At 41.8% G+C, this 19,792-nt stretch overlaps 1 protein-coding gene and 2 non-coding genes across 3 annotated transcripts; all 3 read left to right on the top strand.

Annotated features, from left to right (window-relative positions):
* The first annotated feature begins 947 nt into the window (after nt 1-947).
* Nucleotides 948-3,394, top strand: LOC143104358 (single-strand selective monofunctional uracil DNA glycosylase-like). Its single transcript, XM_076268391.1, has 3 exons — nt 948-1,012; nt 1,287-1,572; nt 1,891-3,394. Exons 1-3 carry the CDS (start codon nt 987-989, stop codon nt 2,416-2,418), a joined length of 840 nt encoding a protein of 279 aa, XP_076124506.1. The 5' UTR covers nt 948-986; the 3' UTR covers nt 2,419-3,394.
* A 9,771-nt stretch (nt 3,395-13,165) lies between these two features.
* Nucleotides 13,166-13,254, top strand: trnar-ucu (transfer RNA arginine (anticodon UCU)). Its single transcript is given in 2 exon segments — nt 13,166-13,202; nt 13,219-13,254. It is a non-coding gene; the product is annotated as a tRNA-Arg (tRNA).
* A 4,572-nt stretch (nt 13,255-17,826) lies between these two features.
* trnar-ucu (transfer RNA arginine (anticodon UCU)) lies at nt 17,827-17,915 on the top strand. Its single transcript is given in 2 exon segments — nt 17,827-17,863; nt 17,880-17,915. It is a non-coding gene; the product is annotated as a tRNA-Arg (tRNA).
* Nucleotides 17,916-19,792: the final 1,877 nt, after the last annotated feature.

Genomic DNA, 19,792 nt, shown 5'->3' with positions numbered 1-19,792 from the left:
CACTCAGGGTTCCGTCACAGCAAAGGTCACTAGGAGCTCAGGGCTTGTTCTCGGTTGCCATGGCAAAGGGCTGGAGCACAGGGTCAAAGCTGTGCTAATAGGAAACCTTTCTCCCGGGCCGAGGTCACGAAAAGGACAAGGGGAGGAAGGGAGAGAGACAGAGAGATTTTGTGATTTCAATGTTTCATTCAATAATTTCAATAACTTATGTTTTACTTGGTCAACCAAATGTAACAGAAAGCATTTCATATATTTACTGCGTACTCGATATGGGAGCTCACTGCTAAAATAAATGAAACAATTAGGAAAGACGATAGGAGAAGGAGAAGAAGAAAGAGAAAGATGATGAATCGATATCACACCAGCACATGCACCCAGGGAGAGCCTGGAGGCTCAATGCTATTCATTACAATAAATCAAAAATACCTGTCGCTTCTTACTAATTACACCTTGCACTGCAAATAAATCATGGAAACAGACTGGGCATACTGGTCACTCACTCACTCACTCTCTCTCTCTCTCTCTCACACACACACACACACACACACACACACACACACACACAATGTCTCTCTCTCTCTCTCTGTGTGTGTGTGTGTGTGCTTTTGTGTGTGTGTCCTCAAGGTGTCCTTCTGTTTCCTTCACATTTCCCCCATTCCTTACCCCCACTGCTCGTCATGAAACAATTGGCTGACGTTGTCCACTTCTGCGACCCTTCTTGACCTGGTGGGATTCGGCATCCGCAGAGAAGTGCCGTCAATACCAGTAGGCTACGCGGCTCTCAGCCTCTATCTATGCGATAGAGGCTCTTATTAAATGTTACCGATAGGTGGTGCTGTATATTCAAAACTTACAAACGCTGGGTGACGCTCATTCAAGTTCACAGAAACTCTCGAAAGGAATCCTGGTAGTTGTGGTTCCTACGGCACATTACCGTTCCCAGAATGCAACGGAAAGTCTTTGTTGCCGGAAAACTTTCATGGAGAATGTTCAACGAGAATGATCCTCAGAGGTATTCATTCAATGCACAATACACTTAAAACCTTAAATTAATAACGTTAGGTGTATAGGCCTACGAAGTAAAAAAGAAACGTCTATATCGAGCTGGTTTAGGCCTATCACATTCATCATCTATTCCAGCTTAGGCTACTTTGCACGTGAAATCAGTTGCCTTCTGTTCAGTCCATTATTTTTTAACCCTCTCGGATTTGAAGCTGATAGCCTACATGTAGCCTAGAGTAGTAGCCATACATTTGCGCTAAACTGTTTATGTTGTTCACTTGCAGATTTGGCGGTGGAGATGCTGGGACACAGGACACGGAGGACTCAGAAATCATCGCGAGGTTGGATGGAGTCGCAAATGAACCGGCCGAACTATTTTTGCGAGCAGAACTGGATCTGAATGCCCGTCTCCGTACACTGACTTTCGGAGAGCCAGTGCGTTACTTGTACAACCCGCTAGAGTATGCCTGGGATACGCACCAATGTTACGTGAAGACGTACTGTCAACCAGGGCAAAGTGTGCTGTTTCTGGGTATGAACCCTGGGCCGTTCGGCATGGCTCAAACAGGGGTAAGGAAGGAAGACTAGTTTGGTAAGCTAGCCTATATCAAAGTTTAAATTGTTTAAACTATCAAGTAGCTCAATTGTAAATGTTGTGTAGAGTATCTAATGCCTCTCTTAAAACATTTAAATTGAAAGATGCAAAAATTAAATTCAGTGAGGTAGTGGGGAACATGTTAATATTCATGTGATATTCATGTGATCATGTGATCAGCATCACTTCAGGCTTGGCCCTAGGCTACTGTCCTCCATCCCACATTGTAAAAATCAAGGGAAGCTCTTTTGATCATCAACTTTCCTAAGGTGTTCAACTTTTCCACCTCTCAGGTGCCTTTTGGTGAGGTGAAAAATGTCCGTGATTGGTTGAAAATCACTGGGGAGGTGGGGCATCCACCTGATGAACATCCCAAGCGTCCCATCTTGGGGCTTGCCTGCAAGCAGAGCGAGGTGAGCGGCGCCCGTTTCTGGGGTTTCTTCCGCAAGCAGTGCGGAGAGCCGCAGACCTTCTTTCGCCACTGTTTTGTGCACAACCTGTGCCCGCTGATTTTCATGAACGCCACGGGGAAGAACCTGACCCCTCCTGAGCTGCCCGCCGCAGAGAGAGATGCCCTCCTGCGCCACTGTGATGCCACCCTCTGCCAGGTGGTGACAGGGCTGGGCATCTCCATGGTGATTGGAGTAGGGAAGGTTGCCGAGCAGCGAGCGCGCAGGGCTCTCTCTGAGGCAGGGGTCCAGGTGAGGGTGGAGGGGATCCTGCACCCCTCCCCCAGGAGTGCACAGGCCAATAAGGGCTGGGAGGCTGTGGCCAAAGCCAAGCTGGAGGAACTAGGTGTGCTGAATTTGTTGACTATGTGACTTCTATCTCGCAGTCAACACATAAGGACTGTCTATACACACTACAGAAACATGTTTACAAGTGAAAATCATGTATGGTTTAATTACTTTTGAATATTTTGAATAATGTCTCAAGGTGCAGTCAGCTATAGTATGCAATTTCAAGCCATAACTTTTTTTGTCACATTCAGCAAACAACTCCTCACGAGAGCTAGCTGCCCTTCCCATGTGTATACTGTAAAAAAAACTGGTAGGCTATTTGTAGGCAGCCCGGGCCCCAAAAACTGGAAACAAAGTGGGGGCAGCCGCTTCCCCAAAAAAACGAAACTCTTTTTTTGGAGTTTCTCTGGGAATACTGAAGGGAGGGCTGAGTTACATTTCTGGTATGTTTTGTTTGGTTCTTGGTTAAAATATAATGTATGTTGTTTTGGACAAAAGGATCTGCTAAGAAATTTAAATATAAACATAAGCATAAATGTGATGTCATGCGCAATCACTGACTGCACCTTTAATGTTTGTCGACTTTTTGTCTACTTATCTATAATACCTATGTGTGTTTTTTTATTTTACCATGTGCTTTTTTACTTTGCCCAAAACCTTCCTATCACGATGACAAAGCAAGAACTGCTATCCATTCTTTTCATTTCTTTTCCTGTGTTGATTGCTTAACCGTGGTGGTTGTGGTTGTCTTCAGGGGTGGTGCACCTGAACAAGTCTGCACTGCCTTCCCAGCTTTCGACTGGCTTTACCTGTTCCCTCCCACAGACTCAGGCATGTCTCAGGCAGACAGACAGACAGTGATACAGTGACACACAGTTCCAGACAGGCTCCATGCCTGACACCATAATGAATCAGACACAATAGGGAGAGGGTCTGCTCAATGCTTCCCCCCGAAAATGGGTGCTCACTCATGGAATAATGACTGTTTCCATTGACCTGGATAGGTTTAGCCCGTCGTCATTATGCACTGATGAAATAAAACCTTTTTGGGGCAGCAGGAGTATGGATATTTTGTCATGTGTGATATAAGGGAAGGCTGATCGGGGTCTATGGGGCTCGGTTGTTCATCAATACCCATAAGAACTGTATAGAAATGGACCATAAGCATATTGCTAAGTTCAGTCACTTTTACATTAATTTCTGAAAAACAATCAAGATTGTAATAGAGAGACAAGAAGTGGAGTTGATTGATAGTTATAATAAGATATCACTTGATTTGAAGTTATTGCATGCTCTCATTTAGTTGGCTTATGTTGCAGATTTTCTCAGTCACTTTGGTGTACTTCTCGATTCACCATTAATAGTAAATGTATTTAAAAAAAAAAAAAAAATCAAACTGTACCACTCATTACCTGCTGTAAGAATATGCATATTCCCTGCCAGGAAGTAGTAACCTAACAAATGTAACCAAGCAATTGTAGAATGGGCTTGGGGCCGGGGGGGGGGGGGGGGGGTAGTAGTCCATCTAAGTCAAGGTGGAGACATAATCATCATATAGAACAAAATGTGGCCAGACCTGATTGTATTGGAAAGCCTAATGCATTTACATTTAGAGTGCAGGAGGGACTTTGCAGAAATGTATATGGCAAGAGTTTGAGTAGCTCTTGGTTGAATCAACAAGGTTTTTGCCTGGAGTACATTCCACATGCTTTCGTGATTGGTGATCTTTATAAGCTGCATCAACTGAAGAAACATCCTTTTCCTACGAACACCCTCATGTTTTTCTCACACTGCAAAAGCCTGTAACTTGCTGAAAATGCTTACTTTGTTTATTGCTTACAGTATATTGAAGTAAATATTTATGCCAATCAACATTTCAGTCTCATCAGAATTACAGGTTCCTGTGTCATTGTTATGAACAAGACAGTCGAAATGCTTAGAAAATGTACAAGAATGAAATTGTGCTCATTAAAATGCACAATAATGCAGTTTTTTTTTCTGTCTGGATGACATACGGTATATCAATTACAACATTAACAAATTTCACATTACTGTATGTGAGAGATTATGAAAGATCAGTCAGGGTTCATATTTACTGTGTACTTTTACAGTAGGCTACTGTTTATACTGCAGTTTGTTGCAAGTGCAAACTGTTTTACTGTTATACTTGACCTATTATATTACTCTCACTTAACACTTTTGCATGTAATGACTCAGCAATGGACTAATGCCTGATGTGTTGGGGAAAGGACTATTTAACAGAGAACCTGTATAATGCATTTTGACCAGCATGACATTAGCAATTTATAATGCAAAAAAACAGCAGACAATTTTAGACAGTCAATTACATGGATGTGCCAAAGCATTTGCTGTTTGCTCGCAGTAATGAGAAATTGCTTTTATGCTTTTGTGCGCAAGTGACTAGATGGTACAAAGGTTGAACTGGTAGTTTTGAGGGTTTCAATTCTGATCTGAGAAATGTTCACTGAGAAAGTGACTGAGAAAAACTGAACATAATAGTCAAAATGCTTAGCCATGTTGTCCATATAACAGTCTAGTCTTGACAATTTTTCTCAGTCGCTTTGGTGCATTTCTTAGATCAGAATTTAAGTTATGACTGGTTATGAAAATACACAAGACTGCAGGTTTTCTGTTTGGCATATAAAGTTACACATAACTGTATGAGAGATTCAGACAGGATTCATATTTACTCTATTCTTTTACTGTTTGTACTGAAGTTTGTTGCCAGACCATGTAATTAGTCACACAGAAAAAAAAGACCAGATGTTTACAGTGAAGCAGTTCTTTCCAACAGACTGTAATAAAAATGGCAAAATTACACTTGAGAGATTACATATGACAAGTGGTTAGAAATGTTTACATGTAATGAATGGAATGTATTAAAACATTTATCAAAGAGGAGTTAGAATAAAATGCATTATACAGTTTTTATTGATAGCTTATTGAACACTTTATTTGAAGACAAACACTTACCTGACAAATTAAATCGTATTGTAATAAAACAGATTCCTCTGGGCTAACTGAAGTAGGCTAATAGCCTTGATTGAATGATTACTTTTAACTGTTTGCATTTAGGTTCTAATGTATAGGAATTGCATGGCATGGCATGAATTATGTATTCATATGTAACACTTCTGTTGGACTCCCTGGATCCAGTGCTGTTTGAAACCCACATAGGTAAGTAGCTACAGCGGTGTCTGGTCCACTCAGTAACATTCTTTTGTCTGTGTGTAGAGAGAGGGAGGACAGAGGTACTGTGTGGTGCATGCTTGTTGTTTGCTCTCTTCCTCTGATGATGGATGGATCCCACGCATCCTACCGTGCCCAGCCACTACAGGGTGCAGGTGTGCCGAGGCGGGCCGCCATTTTACCTTGCACCACACCATACCACTGTGCTTCTACAGCAGAGAAAGAGGGTGATGAGGCAAGACTCTGCCTCTGTGTCTGCAAACTCCCTCTCCTCTCCTCTCTCTCTCTCTCTTGCTTGCATGCACCCACATGGATGTTTTCCAACACATTTACATACACACATACACATGAACGCACACACACACACACAAATTCTATCTCTCTTTCACACCTGCTTGAGCACCCCCTACCAAACATACAATCCCCCAGTCCACACGTCACAGTATTGCTGCCTGTTTTTCACCCTCATTTTCTCTACTCACACACACACACACACACACACACACACACCGGGGGCTGAGTGCTCATCCGCAGCTCCCTAATGACTTCCATCTCTCTCTGTTCTGCACCGCGTTATTAATTAGCCCAATGAGCCTTGCCAATGGGACTCGCTCTGCAGCTTACAGCACCCTAACTCCTCTGCTCTAAACACACAAGCAAGCAAACACACACTCACTCGCATACACAAACACACACACACGCGCACACACACACACACACGCATACACACGCATAACAGCACTGCCACGCCTCTGTGAACTGATGGGGTTGATGCAGAGTTCAGCATGGTGGCCTGTGGGCTCGCCTGTTTGTCGGCGTCGGCACTACCCACCATCAGCCGTGTAAAACAGAGTGGGCAGAGTCTCAGCACCGAGAGCCAGCCTCCCTGGTCCCTGCTCATTTAAACTGGGCACAGGGCTGTCGGCGAAAAAAACCTGGCAGTGGTCCAGGCTATCACGACCAGCCAGGCATTATGGTGGCACGTCAAACAACATTGGCAAGCCTCACAGCCCCCTCAGACCCTCAAGCCACCCCTAAAAATGCCCCCCTCCCTTTTCCCAAAGATAAATGTGCACATACAGCCACAAACCAATTTTGGATTCAAAATCGCAAAATTTCCATGCATGCTGTATATGCGGTACCAATAGGTGTGCATATGTGTGTTCTATGCATTTTTTGTGTGTTTGTACGCATCTGTACATCCCCACAAAACTGTGCAGATGCGGAAGGGAGTGGTGTGGCGGGTTATTGACAGCGTGACCTCCCGGTGACCCTGTGGTAGCGCACGGAGAAAGGGCAGGGACTTGGAGTTAGCCGCCACTCGGCTGCTGCTGTTTGTCAGAGACATCAATACAGTGATGAATGGACGCGTCGGTTATTAAAGTAGAATTAGAGAGGGGACGGGAGGGGGTGGGGGGCGCTGATAAATGAAAGGGTGAGAGGTGCTGCAGGAGAGGAGAGAGAGAGATATAGAGGGAGGGGAGGAGAGAAAAAGAGAGGGAGAACAAGGGAAGAGAGAGAGATAGCAGAAAGGAGGGAGGGAAAAAGGGTGTGCGTGCGAGTGTGGAGGAGAGATAGAGGGATGGTGGGGGAAATGAAGGAGATGGACAGACAGAAAGGGAGGGAGAAACAGAGAGAGAGAGGAAGGGAGAGAGACAGAGAGAAGGAGAAGAGGAGAGGAGGATGGCACAGCATCAGCATCATCATTCTTTATTATTCTCCCGGGCTGTTTGGGGGGGGGGGCTTGTGTGGAGGGCAAGAGAGAGGCACGGAGAAACTGATGGAAAAAGAGAGAGTGAGGAAAAAAGAAAGAGAAAGAGTGAAAGAAAGCATTGCTGAAGGCGCACACCTATCTAATTTGCAGGGAGTAGACAGGGAGAGAAACAGAGACGGGGGTTTGAGAGCTCACAAACGCATACGTGCTTACAGGCTCACACACACACACACACACACACACACACACACACACACACACACTTTTCTCTCGCTCTTTTCTCATCTGTTTCTCCACTGCCTGTGCATTCAGGTAGAGTAGACCACTCATATATTTCACTCCATTTTACCATGGGGGCATAGGATTTTTTGGTTGTTCAGGAGAGGGAGTGTGTACAGTTGTCTATTAGTCAGAGGGAGTGAAACATACAGAAAATGAATTTATCTTTCGCCCTCTCTCTACATATTCATATGATATGTGTGTATGGTTACTATGTACAATATACTGTACAAATTACAAGAGAATACACATATTTTTTTCCCAAGTTAGAAATTCATTCATTTGTAGCGTTTTCTTTCCACAAATATAATCAACAAGAAGATTACAGCAAAATAATTAATTCGATATGAGGAGTGAGTAATGTTCTCATTAAGACATGATTTAATTTAAATTACAATGTAAAAGCTTTAATTTTCTTAAGTGTTTTTTTTTTTATCAAAAGAATCGCAGCTATAATGGCTCTTGTTGGACTCATTTTTCCTTTCACAATTTTTTTTTTATCCTTTTTTCCTGTGCACATGAAATCATCCATCATGAAGTGTTCAAAAGGCATCGGACGTTTAGCTGGGTACCCACCAGTGATAGCCAGATAGATGAGGCATGCTGCTTCAGCCAACAGGGGATCAGCAGCCTGGCCATTAGATCTGGGTCATACATGTGCACACACCGCCACATGTACAGTACTGGCATGCATGGATGTGTGTGTGTGTGTGTATGTGTGTGTCTGTGTGTGATTGTGCGTGCATGTGTGCGCTTGTGTGTGTCTTTGTGTGTGTGTGTGTGTATGCATGTGTGTGTACATGTGTGTATGTTTGTGTGTGTGTATGTGTGTCTGTGTTTTAGAGCCGATTTGGGTGTGCATGTGGGATAACTATGTGGAGAGACGAGCATGCCCCTTTCAAACACATATACACACACACACACACACACACACACACACACATACACACACACAAACACACTCACAGTGTCACTTTTTGAATAGATATATTTCGGGAGGGTAAAATCCGTTTATACTAACTAGCCCATTTGTGTTTTCACCATGCCGTGACAACGGCAAATTGTGATAGATGAATTATCACTGGAGAGTGTATGCATGAGCATGTGTGCGTGTGTGTGCATGTGTGTGTGAGTGTGTACAGACAGCAAATCGCTTCGACATTGTTTATCTCATCTCTCCTCTGTGCCTTTCACACACACACACACACACACACACACACACACACACATATGCACTCTCCACTGTTTTTATTAGTGGCTTATTTATCGATGTTTTAGTTAATGTCTCTGCTAATTTCAGCAGGCCTCTGTCTTCATTAGCCTTGGTGAATCATTAGCGTTTGCATCTGGCTGTACAGCGAGCTGGGCTGTGAGTGCTCTCCACAGTGGCACGCCGCACCGCGCCGCCGCATCATCCAACATGGCTCCCAGGCTCTCCCCACTTCTCCATCATACATGGGCACAGAGCACATGCCGCCAGCTGAAGCACACACACACACACACACATGCACACACACACACACACACACACACGCAAACACATGCACATGTGTACATTTAATTTCTCCCTCTCACACAGACACACATGCTTTAGACCGATATTTATTTTTCTAGTTTGGCTACCAACATTGGAGTGTTTGGAACAATCAGGTTCAACATCCTCACACTATCTGCTATCTTTGCATCCATCATCAATCTCCTTAGCAGTCTCCTTCCCTTGTGTTTTTATGTCATGCCAATTTAACTTTCAACTGCTTGGAGCATTAATCAGATTACTTGTTTTAAATTGTTTTTTTTTTTTTTAAATCAAGTTCACATATTTTACCATGCTAGATTAAATAAATAAGTTTATGTTACTCTATGCAGTTTAGAATAGGGATAACATACAGTTCCCTCTCCACCATGTTTTCCTGTATATGACATCACACACTGAATTTTCTTTGTATACACATGTACATATTTTCCCCCCTCATTGTTGGTTCACAGTGTAGGTATACAGTACGCATGAAGCTCAGATTTTCCATGGCTTGTCAAACCAAGAATTTACTTGCAAAGTGGTTGCCAACTGTTCTATGGAACCTTGGCTGGAACCCTGCAGTATGTCAGACGTAAGGGATAATGTATAGAACGCCGGTCATTATTGGGAAAATAAGTCCCGACAGGGCGAACCGGTCTTGTTCCGCCCTGAAGGGACTTATTTTCACAATAATGACCGGCGTTCTATACATTATCCCGCTTATTACACGGCTACTTGCCAAAACGAAACAATAAACTCCCCACAATGTGACTCTATAGCTAGCCTAGGCTATAGCCTATTTGTTACCGTTTCATCGTGGCTTTTGGTAAGAAACAAATAGTTCGCAACAGCACACGCTGAACTTGAATCAAACATTCTTTAGAACACAGCTGATCAACCGTCTGCTTTCACTTTTGAATGAAGTTCCAGTCCTTGCGCAGTAATATGAAAGACGTAAATTAGAAGCACAAAGCCCATTTTCCTTGACAGCGGTCTGTTATACTTAGCAACGGTCTGTTATTGAGAATTAGCAGACCACCGAACGTTGGGAAGGCCCATTCAAGTGAATGGAGCATTCTGCAGCACTCTGAAGAGCCGTGTAATAATGCTCCATAATGTATGCTGCACTCTATGGCAATTGTCAGTCTAATTCAGGTAAGATTTGGAAACTCACATTCCTTAATGTTCTTTCTGATGGTGCTATACCAATTTGATTTGTTGTTTGGCATTCAATCAGGTCGTGACTGAGACCTAGAAGATTTAATGAGTTTCCTCTCCTACTGATCAATTGCTTTGATTAATCCATCAGGCACTAAAGAGCAACTAAAATCAGCAGACACTGCAAGCCTTAAGGACTGTAAATTAATGTCTTTGAGTTTGTGGGTGTGTGTCTCTTAGAGGGAACAAGCTTTTTTAGTATTTAGTATGTGATATGAGGTATGTGTAAGAGAGAGAGAGAGAGAGAGAGAGAGACTATGTTTGCAGATGATCTTTGTGTGTGAGTGTCTGGGAATGAGTGTCTGTCTGTGTGTGTGTGTGTGTGTGTGTGTGAATGAGTGTCTGTGTGTGTGTGTGTGTGTGTAAATTGACTGTAGCCTACAGAAGGCCCACTCTATGCATTGACAGAGAATAGGCCTACTCAGTGCAAATGCGGCCCTATAAAACAACATGCAGAATTATAAACCACGCCAGTGCTTTATTGGGTAAACATTAAAGTGACACTATCAGGAGATGGGCCGTTTATTTATGAGGCCTAGGTAAGGGCTCTGCCGGCCTGAGTTATGTGTGAACCTAGCAAAGGATGATAGTGTGGTATGCTAATGTTAACCTTTAGGCTACTTGCACTGTCTTTCACAGATAAGCACAAAACAGGGGTTAAATTGTAAAACTAATTTGGCTCAAGGAATACACAGTGATGAGCAGTAGCTTACTACGTGTAGCGAAGCTACTAGCTTAACTACATTTCTCAGTAGCTTGGTGGTAGTGTAGCTATTTTCTGAAGCAGATAGCTTTTCAATAGCTTAGCTATTTTTTGACCATACTGTAGTGCAGTCGCTTTTACAGAAGCTACATTTTCCAGAGCATCTGTGGAGCTCACAGTAGAGTTTCCTTCTGGCCGCCCATACATGCAAGTTCAGTTCTATTCAATGGATCTGACAATACAACGTGTTTGTCTAAATCTGAGAAGAGATGGGCATTGGTCCTTTATTGCGCTACATTGTCTGGGAAACATTTACATGTATACTCTATTTGGTGTAAACTTGTAAGACAAACTCATTTTTCATGGCAGAGCTGAAGCAACAAAATTGTGCTTTCAAAGATGTTGGTGGTAGTCTGGTTTCTAATGCGTGGTTATAAAATAGGCTGTCAAAATTTGTTGTAGTAATTTGAACTTGCACATGGTAAAGATAAACTGACTGGGTAGCCTAATTGTACTTTTAATTGTAGCACCAACATTTACACCAAGTGGAATGAAACTGGGATAATCAAGAGAAGGTGAAGCTTTTAAATCCACCCAACAATGAAGATGCAAACATGCGCACACAGTTACATAGTGTATTCCTTTGCTATTGTACTTTAAATACTGTTAAGGAGTTTTGAGTTAGCTTGCAGTTTATCCTGCAAACTTAAGAAATGCCCAAATTGAGAATGCCCATGGGCCATAGGTTATCTATGCACACTAGTATCAGTACCTGCATTTTGCTATTATGTGGAGCCTTTTTCCCCCAAATTGATTTAGGAGCTATGAGAGTAACAATCAAGGGTTATTGTTTTTGAGCTGAACATGTTATAGCCTACATGTGTAAATAAAGGCAATTAAGTTACTGTTTGACTGAGTTATATTAGCTAGGCCATTCAAATAGCAAGCTGTCTTGGCATGAAGCTGGTTCACTTTTTTGTTATGTTCATTTTTTTGTAAATTACAAAGTAGCTTCTGATGTAGGCCTAAACTACTTATGCGAAATGTATGTAGCCTAACTTATCTAGCTATATTGTCTAGGAAGCTTTTTTGTAGTTAAGGTTCATTTAATAGGTATAGCTTAGCTCACTACATTTTCTAAGTAGCTTGCCCATCACTGGGAATACACATGAAGGCCTACTGATGGTTTAACATTTTAATCTCGGCAACGTAAATAAGTTTTTGAATAGGCCTAACATTTATTTGACACCGACTCAACAATTCTAACCACGTTAGAACCTTAATCGTAGCTAATCAGATACTAGCGTAGGCCTCCTACACAAAATGTGTAAATTAATGCGCAGCCTAACCCAGATCAGAACAGGGCAACGTCAATTACCCAAGCATCCCAGTCCACTTGACTATCTGCAGCGAGAGGAAACTTTCGGCAAACGAGCGACGGGATAAGATAGTTTACACAATGTATTCAACATCAGTGAATGATCTTTAGCCTATTATATTGCGTTTACCAACTTGTGAAATCATCAGGTAAGTAGACCAAATTTCTTTCTTTCTTTCACCGGGAGCTGGGCTGGATACCTTGAAGGTCAATTTAGCCTAAGGGCGCTCATGCTAGAAGATGTTAGGCTACGGTGAATGTAAAACAGGCTTAACTGAACGAGGGTAACCTAAAAGCCCTAGGCCTTTTCTAAAAGGCAACTATCAGCAATGAGAATATCATTTTAAGCGTAGGCCTAGCCTAACTCTCGCCAAAATGCAATATAGGGGTTTTTGTGAATGTAGCCTACCCGAGTCAAACTTTCGTTTAAAAGCATAGCCTAGGACGGAAGCACCCCTTATAAGATATGGCCTTTTGGGGCACTATATGATCGCATCAAAATCGCTATTTTTAAAAAACTAACAGGCTCGACACATGAATATTGCTCAAAGTATCACCAGGGTCTCTACACATGAACTCGATCATTGAGAACATTGTTTGTGTAGCCTACACAGAATTTACTAAAAAGAGAGGTTTTGGCATGATGACGGCGAGGGGAAAAACCCAGCTGCTAAAATGAGTTGTTCGAAACCTTCAAAATGAGTCAGATTGAACAACCTTTGTGAGTTGGCATAATTTGTTATGATGGGATGAACTTTTTTTGGGGACGCGATCTTTTTAAAGGTGACGTCATGTAGGCGACGCACAGGCGGCTCTGTGGCGCAATGGATAGCGCATTGGACTTCTATGAAATTACAGGAGTGATTCAAAGGTTGTGGGTTCGAGTCCCACCAGAGTCGTGGTTTTGGCTTGGCAGTAATAGGATTAGATGGCCAAGGTCACTATCAAATCAAAGTGAAGTGGAGTAATGTGGCAATGACTGCCTTCATTGCAGCGGAGGTTTGGTCACTTTCTCCCAATATATGGATGCCAAGGTCTCTTGTTTGTAACAAAAGTTTACAAGTGAAGCTTGCTCACAAGTAAGTTGTACTTAGTTATATTTCTCTTATTATAACTAGATTGTACTTAGTTTTGTATGTGGTGTCAGATATGTGTTTTTTTTGCTCAGTTTTAAATAGGCTACCATACATCCATTTAAATTTTACTGTCTCCGGCCTACAAAATGCCTCTTTGTGCTGATCAGAATTTCAATGCAAAATGGATATGAAAGAGTACCACCTACTACAGCCATTTCAGTCATGTTGAAATGTAGATAAAGACTAACACCATCATTGTAATAATAAGACCTTCATCATTATCCTAACAAATAGACAAACTCAGTGGCCACATGATCATCAAATGACCTATTATACAGGTGGGTGTAGATGGCACCTGCTGTCTTTGTAGCAAACTGGCTTTCCATGAAGACAAAAGGGTCTTAAGTGTTATATCCTGGTCTAGCATAAAGAACTGTGGTTACGGTGTAATTTGACTGGCCAGATGTTTTTGCTTAAAAACTTTTAAACTGTTAGGCTTAAACACGATTTACTGGTGTCCAATGAACCTTTGCAGGCAGTTCCGAACTGGAGGGAAAATGTCCCTGAAGTGAAAGAAGAGAAAATGGTACTGTTATCAGACATGCTCATTACTACTTTATTTCCTTTGCCAAAAAAGCTATATGAATTTCTCTGTGAGCGATTTCTCCACTGTAAAGTAGAGGCAAAGATGGAGAGGCCACAGTAAGAGCACTGTCTGATACCACTGCAAGTATCAGTAAAGATGGCTGAGACTTGAAGCTTTAAGAGTTCATTTAAAAAGAACAGTGTAGTTTAGTACGTGTAGAATTCTGTTATATATATCCACTAACACCTGTTGTTTGTAGTGCATATTCACAACACAAGCTCACTGACACCTTGCACTGATGTACCTGTGTACAAGCCTTAGGAACATGCTCAGAAAACATCACACCTTTGCTTCTCCCACCTAACATGGAGGCAAGTCGATGTTTCTGAGATCTCAACTGGGTCAACAAACAAAAACCAATTAAGTGGGGCAGCCTCCTTCAGGGAGTATGTAATTAGAGACCAGTGTGGACAGCTCTGTTCTAAATAGGCACTAAAAGCCTCATCCATCATCCCCACGGCAACCATGTGGGCTCTCGGATCACGTGACTGGCACATGATGCTCCAGATGAGGCGACCTGGAGGATGAGGCGGTATAGGCCGGCCTCTCTGGTAAATGGCGGCATGCGATTGGTTGCAGGAAGCCATTGTTTCGTAAGTCGGAGCAGAGGTCAGACAGTCAGCGAGAATGACCTCTCTGCGACCTTGTGTTCCCTTTGTATGTTTGAGACGGTTATGCATGCATTTGGTTAATCTGTATACTGCTTCTGCTGCTGTCATTTGAGCTTTTTAGAAATATGATCATTAACGTTGCTAGACAATGTCAGTGGTTCGTTACAGTAAATGCTGGAAATTAGGAGGAGACAAGGTTAAAAGTTGATCTCGTATAAATGTTTCTTAGGAACTTGTAGGATTTCTATGTGAAGGGGTGTTGAATTGATTTTAAAATGCAAGAGCAAGCAAGTGGGCCTCTTGAAAAAAACTGTTCAGAGTTCACGCATTGGGTGTCCTTTGACGACCATGGGTCATTTAGAGGTGGCAGGACAAAGCACAAAGATGCACAGCAGCATCCTTGAACTGTGTCACCACATAGCCATCCCACCCCCAACCTTCTCCCCAAAATCCCCCATTCCTGTCCGACTACCCCCCCCCCCCCCCCTTGCCTTTCAGATAGGCCCCTCACCACCTCGTCCATATGGTTGGGAAACTGTTACTATGGCAATCATGTCAAGGGCAGTGCCAGGCAGGGAATTTGGGGTGACTTTCACACTGATGGTGCTGTCACATTGAGTAGGGTTGGGGGCACAGATTTTGAGGTGGGTTATATGCACTGGGGGGGGGGGGGGGTGGCACACAACCACCACCACCATCCCAATGTGTGGTGTTCCCACTCAAACAGATATGCTTAGTTGGCAATCACCAGATTTATTTTAAGAAATGTACAAAAAAACAATATACTATAAAAACTCATTGCTCAGGCTTTTATTTGCTTCAATCATCAAATCCAACCTGCTTCTATTTTGGACAGGTGTCTATGGGCCAGGCCTTAAATTCCTTTCACAATAAAACATTGGCTCAGCAAAGAAGGGAAATACTGTCAAATTGATTACAGTATAAACAATCGAGGAATAGACACATATTCAGACTTAACCACCACCAAGGGTAGGGAGTCACCACTATTTTTTGCCTTTCTACCATACTGTGCAATTTGACCATGGCCTACTTTGATGCTCATGGTTTCTGTAAAGTGAACTGAAATATATTTAATTTTGGAGAATCTAATAATGTATATAGTCCATATTCACAAAAATGTAAACATTTAGGAACTCTGGCGAACTCTGCGCGTCTTCCATGGGCCGTCTATGCTGGCTTTTGTGTGTGATCTAAGCAGCATAGAACTATAGCTCAAGCAGACAATTTGGTTTTATACAACAACAAAATTGAGACCTGCCTTTATGTGTCCAAACCTGTAGCCACACCAGACCATTAAAAAGGACCTATGTCTAATTAAGACTAGGCTTCTAATTGAGTTTTTAACAGTAATCACATCTTTAGACTGTGTTTAACCCAATCGTATGTTATGAAAGTGTTTGATGTATTTTTCCATCCACGGTTTATCAGTATGTGTGCTGTAATCAATTAGTAATCAGACTTGTTTTACATGCTAGTCTTGCAAAATGACAAAATGTATATAAACCTGATTATTAAAATTGATTTGCTGATATGAACTCAAAAAAACATCCAACCCAGTATTACCAGATACTGTTTAGCAACCGGTGTATATTACAAGAGTACAAGCACTGATAAAGAAAGCTTTCCACTTCCTGAACATTTTATGTTTGCACTTAGGTTTTATACATGCACATTTGCTATATGCAGGAAAGAAATATGTTATCCCTCCCTGTAAACTGATGCTGTGAGCATAGCTATGCTGCAGCTGAGCCATCAGCATATATTGAGGGACATTGCAAGTGGATATAATAGCCTGCAATCTTCCACTAATGGCTTCAAAGGTCAAATGTCTCCCCTCTGACACTCTTTTCATATAAAAGACAGGTGTTTTCCCCCACTATCTGCCAAGAAGAAATAAATCATATTTATAATGATGGCATACAGTTCAGTCACACTCGTAAACACTCGTAAACAATTTATTCATAAGGGGCTTGCTCAGTTGTGTGCTGTTTGTTTGTCATATGGCAATACATAATTTGTTGTTGAAATTTGCAGGGTAGGATCAGATGAAATGCAGGATAGTTCAATCAGATGACAATGAAAAATATACAAATTCTACTAAAGCAAGTTTGGACAAGCAGAGGTACTGTACACATTTTGCAAAAATCAGCAGCCAAATTGGTGCTCATATGCTGGTTTGAATGTCAGTTATTTTCATTGATGAACAGTTATTCATCTGGCTTTCTCCTGAAATAAGTATCTCATTGCTATTTAAAGAATATTATTTATCTAATATTATGGGAAATTGTTTCAAAGAAAATGGATCTAAAAAAGAGTTTTGTGATCCCCTGGAAAAGTTTTATTAAAAAGTTCAGTCAGTTTAATTTGGTAACAAAATGCCTTGCTGAGTAACTTCATAACTTCAGTAGCCTACATTCAATGTTAGCCATGACTTTGACCTTATGGATTTGGCTTCATGCTTTGGTGATCACATGTTATGTAGACATGTCTTGGGCTTTTACACTTAAACCTTTTCAGGGGCGCGTTTCCCAAAACCATAGTTAGGAACTTTCTTTGTTGCAATGCAATTTCCCATTGCCAACCAACTAAGTTGCTAACAAGTTAGCAACTATGGGAAACGCACCCCAGTTTGTGTGAAAAGCAGGGAATTAAATGGACATTTATGCATTTAATTAAAAAAGAAATGGATAATATTTGTTTATATGATGGGCTACCTCGTTATATAACAACTAAACCTGCATTTTGTAGTTTTTCAGTAGACCTAGTAGCCTATATCTTCTCCACATCTTTCCCCCCTTCTGTTCCAGACATAAAATTCACGTTGGAATACTCAGATAGCTATTCTTTCTGCCTGATGTGAGCCTGTGTAGATGTGTTATAAAGTAGCCTACCCGTTATATAAAAGAGGGATTGCTGCCTGAAACACATATGCTCTGTGTGCAATTTGTTGTCTGACTGACATTGAAAATGCTGTTTAACTTCTTAATAAGTGTGTTGTTATATGTATTCTCTGTAGGGTCTGTGAATGGAGAATTATTTTGCACTGAGAACTTCAGCGTAAACTTTCTTCACTTTAGGAAGACCAATACTCTCGGGGGCGGGGACGAGATTGTGGCCGGCTCCGTGGCGCAATGGATAGCGCATTGGACTTCTATGAAATTACAGTAGTGATTCAAAGGTTGTGGGTTCGAGTCCCACCGGAGTCGCTTTTGAGCTTAGTCTGAAAAAAGTTAATGAAACGTATACCATCAAGAAGATGGAAAAGAAAAGTTTCGTGACATGCAAGGGCGCTGATGACGTGTCCGGTGGATTCCATATACACGGGGTTTTCACTGTAAAGAGTCGTAATGCTTGAGGTTTAAATACAAAAAATACTTAACACACTTACAATTCACGTTGTGAGACGTGATTCTGAGTCCAGCTACAACAGACAAATCAATTACACACACTCATGATTTGCTTTAGATCTTTGTTTGGATAATAGAAAAGCCCATGTTGAACTGATACACTAACGTAAAGTTTCTAACTTCACGGCATTAAACTTTTATATGTGGACGATGAAAAGTAGGCTACTCAAAGTTTATTTACAGCTGGTGGACTGGCACTCTTGGTTTATTACAGGATTAGGCTATAAGTACACGCCAGTCGACTAAGGTTAGTGCGATGTTGCCTGTACTCCTTGCTACTTGCCTGTAGGCTACGTGCTCGCTCCAGTCTCTTTACCTCACTGCGTGACGTGACCGCGCACGGGCTTTTATTTTGGTCTGTGAGAAGGACCTCTGCAAACTGCTGTCGACCACTCTTTGCCATGATGATGATTTAATGACCAAATATGTCAAATACAACCCCGTTTATGTGGATTAAAATGAGTCTGAGACATTGCACAAAACATAACATTTACAGAACACCTGTCAGTCAACAAATACGTATTTGTTCTGCACCCATACCATTAGTTGCCATATTATTTATTATTATTGAGCAAGCAGCTGCCCAAGTAACCGTGAAATATCACAACTTTCTTCGAGAACATATTATCCAAAGTTATACTGGAATAGAACACAGTATATAGCACAGAGGTCGCAGAGAGAGAGAGAGAACAAAAAAGTGTTATAACCTAAAGAGAAAATGTCTCCAAATAACGTTGTAGGCTACATCAGGGGAATTATAGAGAATCCAGTTGTCTTGTAAAAAAAATTAAGCTAGGCCTACTTGTTTTTTTATTTTAAATGAGGGTAGCTGAGTAGCCTACTTACAAACGCAGGTTATTACCCATCTGAAATAATAGAAACATGTCTGTAAAGGCCTATGGATTTTTATCTAAAAAAAATAATAAAATTGATTAGCTCAGGGTATTCACTTTTTTAGTAGTCATTATCGTAAGGATAGGGAGCATGGGCAATTACAAGCTCTTTTATACACCACGTTAGGTAATCAGCACAAACTCACATTATGGACGTGGTATTTTGTTAAATTAAATTATAGACCCATTACCTGATTTAAATATTTGAACGATGTTTGTTATCCCATGAAGGTGGCAGCTACAGTCACTATGCCTCCATAATAGTGCAATGAACAGAAACGGCTGCTTGAACCTTATGGCTGAATGAAGAGTGGTGGTGGTCGTGCGCGCGTGTGTGTGTAAGGGCGGGGGGGGGGGGGATAAAACAAAGCAATAACTTTGTCAAGGGCCTTTGTGTACAAAACCTATTGAGCTACATTTTGTTTGTTCCACCCGATCTACGGGGACATGGACTGAAAATAGTGGAACCACCTAGGCCTATACGCAAAATGCTGCTAAAAATGAATCGAAGTTCTTCGTTCACTCCACCACTAATTCATTTTAAACTAACATGAAGGAATAATATTTATGCTTTTATTAGGCAATATTAACGTTTTCTTTGTTGGGAGCACGCGACCCATTCACAAATGTGCGGTGTACCACACTGACCCTTTGTGCGTCGCATGGTGATCTAAACTCGAGGGACGTACTGGCCTGCGGTATTTGTCATGTTAGCATGCAATATTTCAACTCGCAGCGGGGTGAAGACTTACAGCATCAGCTTGTGTTCGATTCAGCTGACAA

This window comes from Alosa pseudoharengus, unplaced genomic scaffold, assembly GCF_046254945.1.
Source record: "Alosa pseudoharengus isolate Yale_2024_CS ecotype anadromous, Long Island Sound unplaced genomic scaffold, YU_APseudo_1.1 YU_APseudo_1.1_scf_5, whole genome shotgun sequence".
Taxonomy (NCBI): domain Eukaryota; kingdom Metazoa; phylum Chordata; class Actinopteri; order Clupeiformes; family Clupeidae; genus Alosa; species Alosa pseudoharengus.
This window is presented reverse-complemented; position numbering and strand designations above follow the sequence as displayed.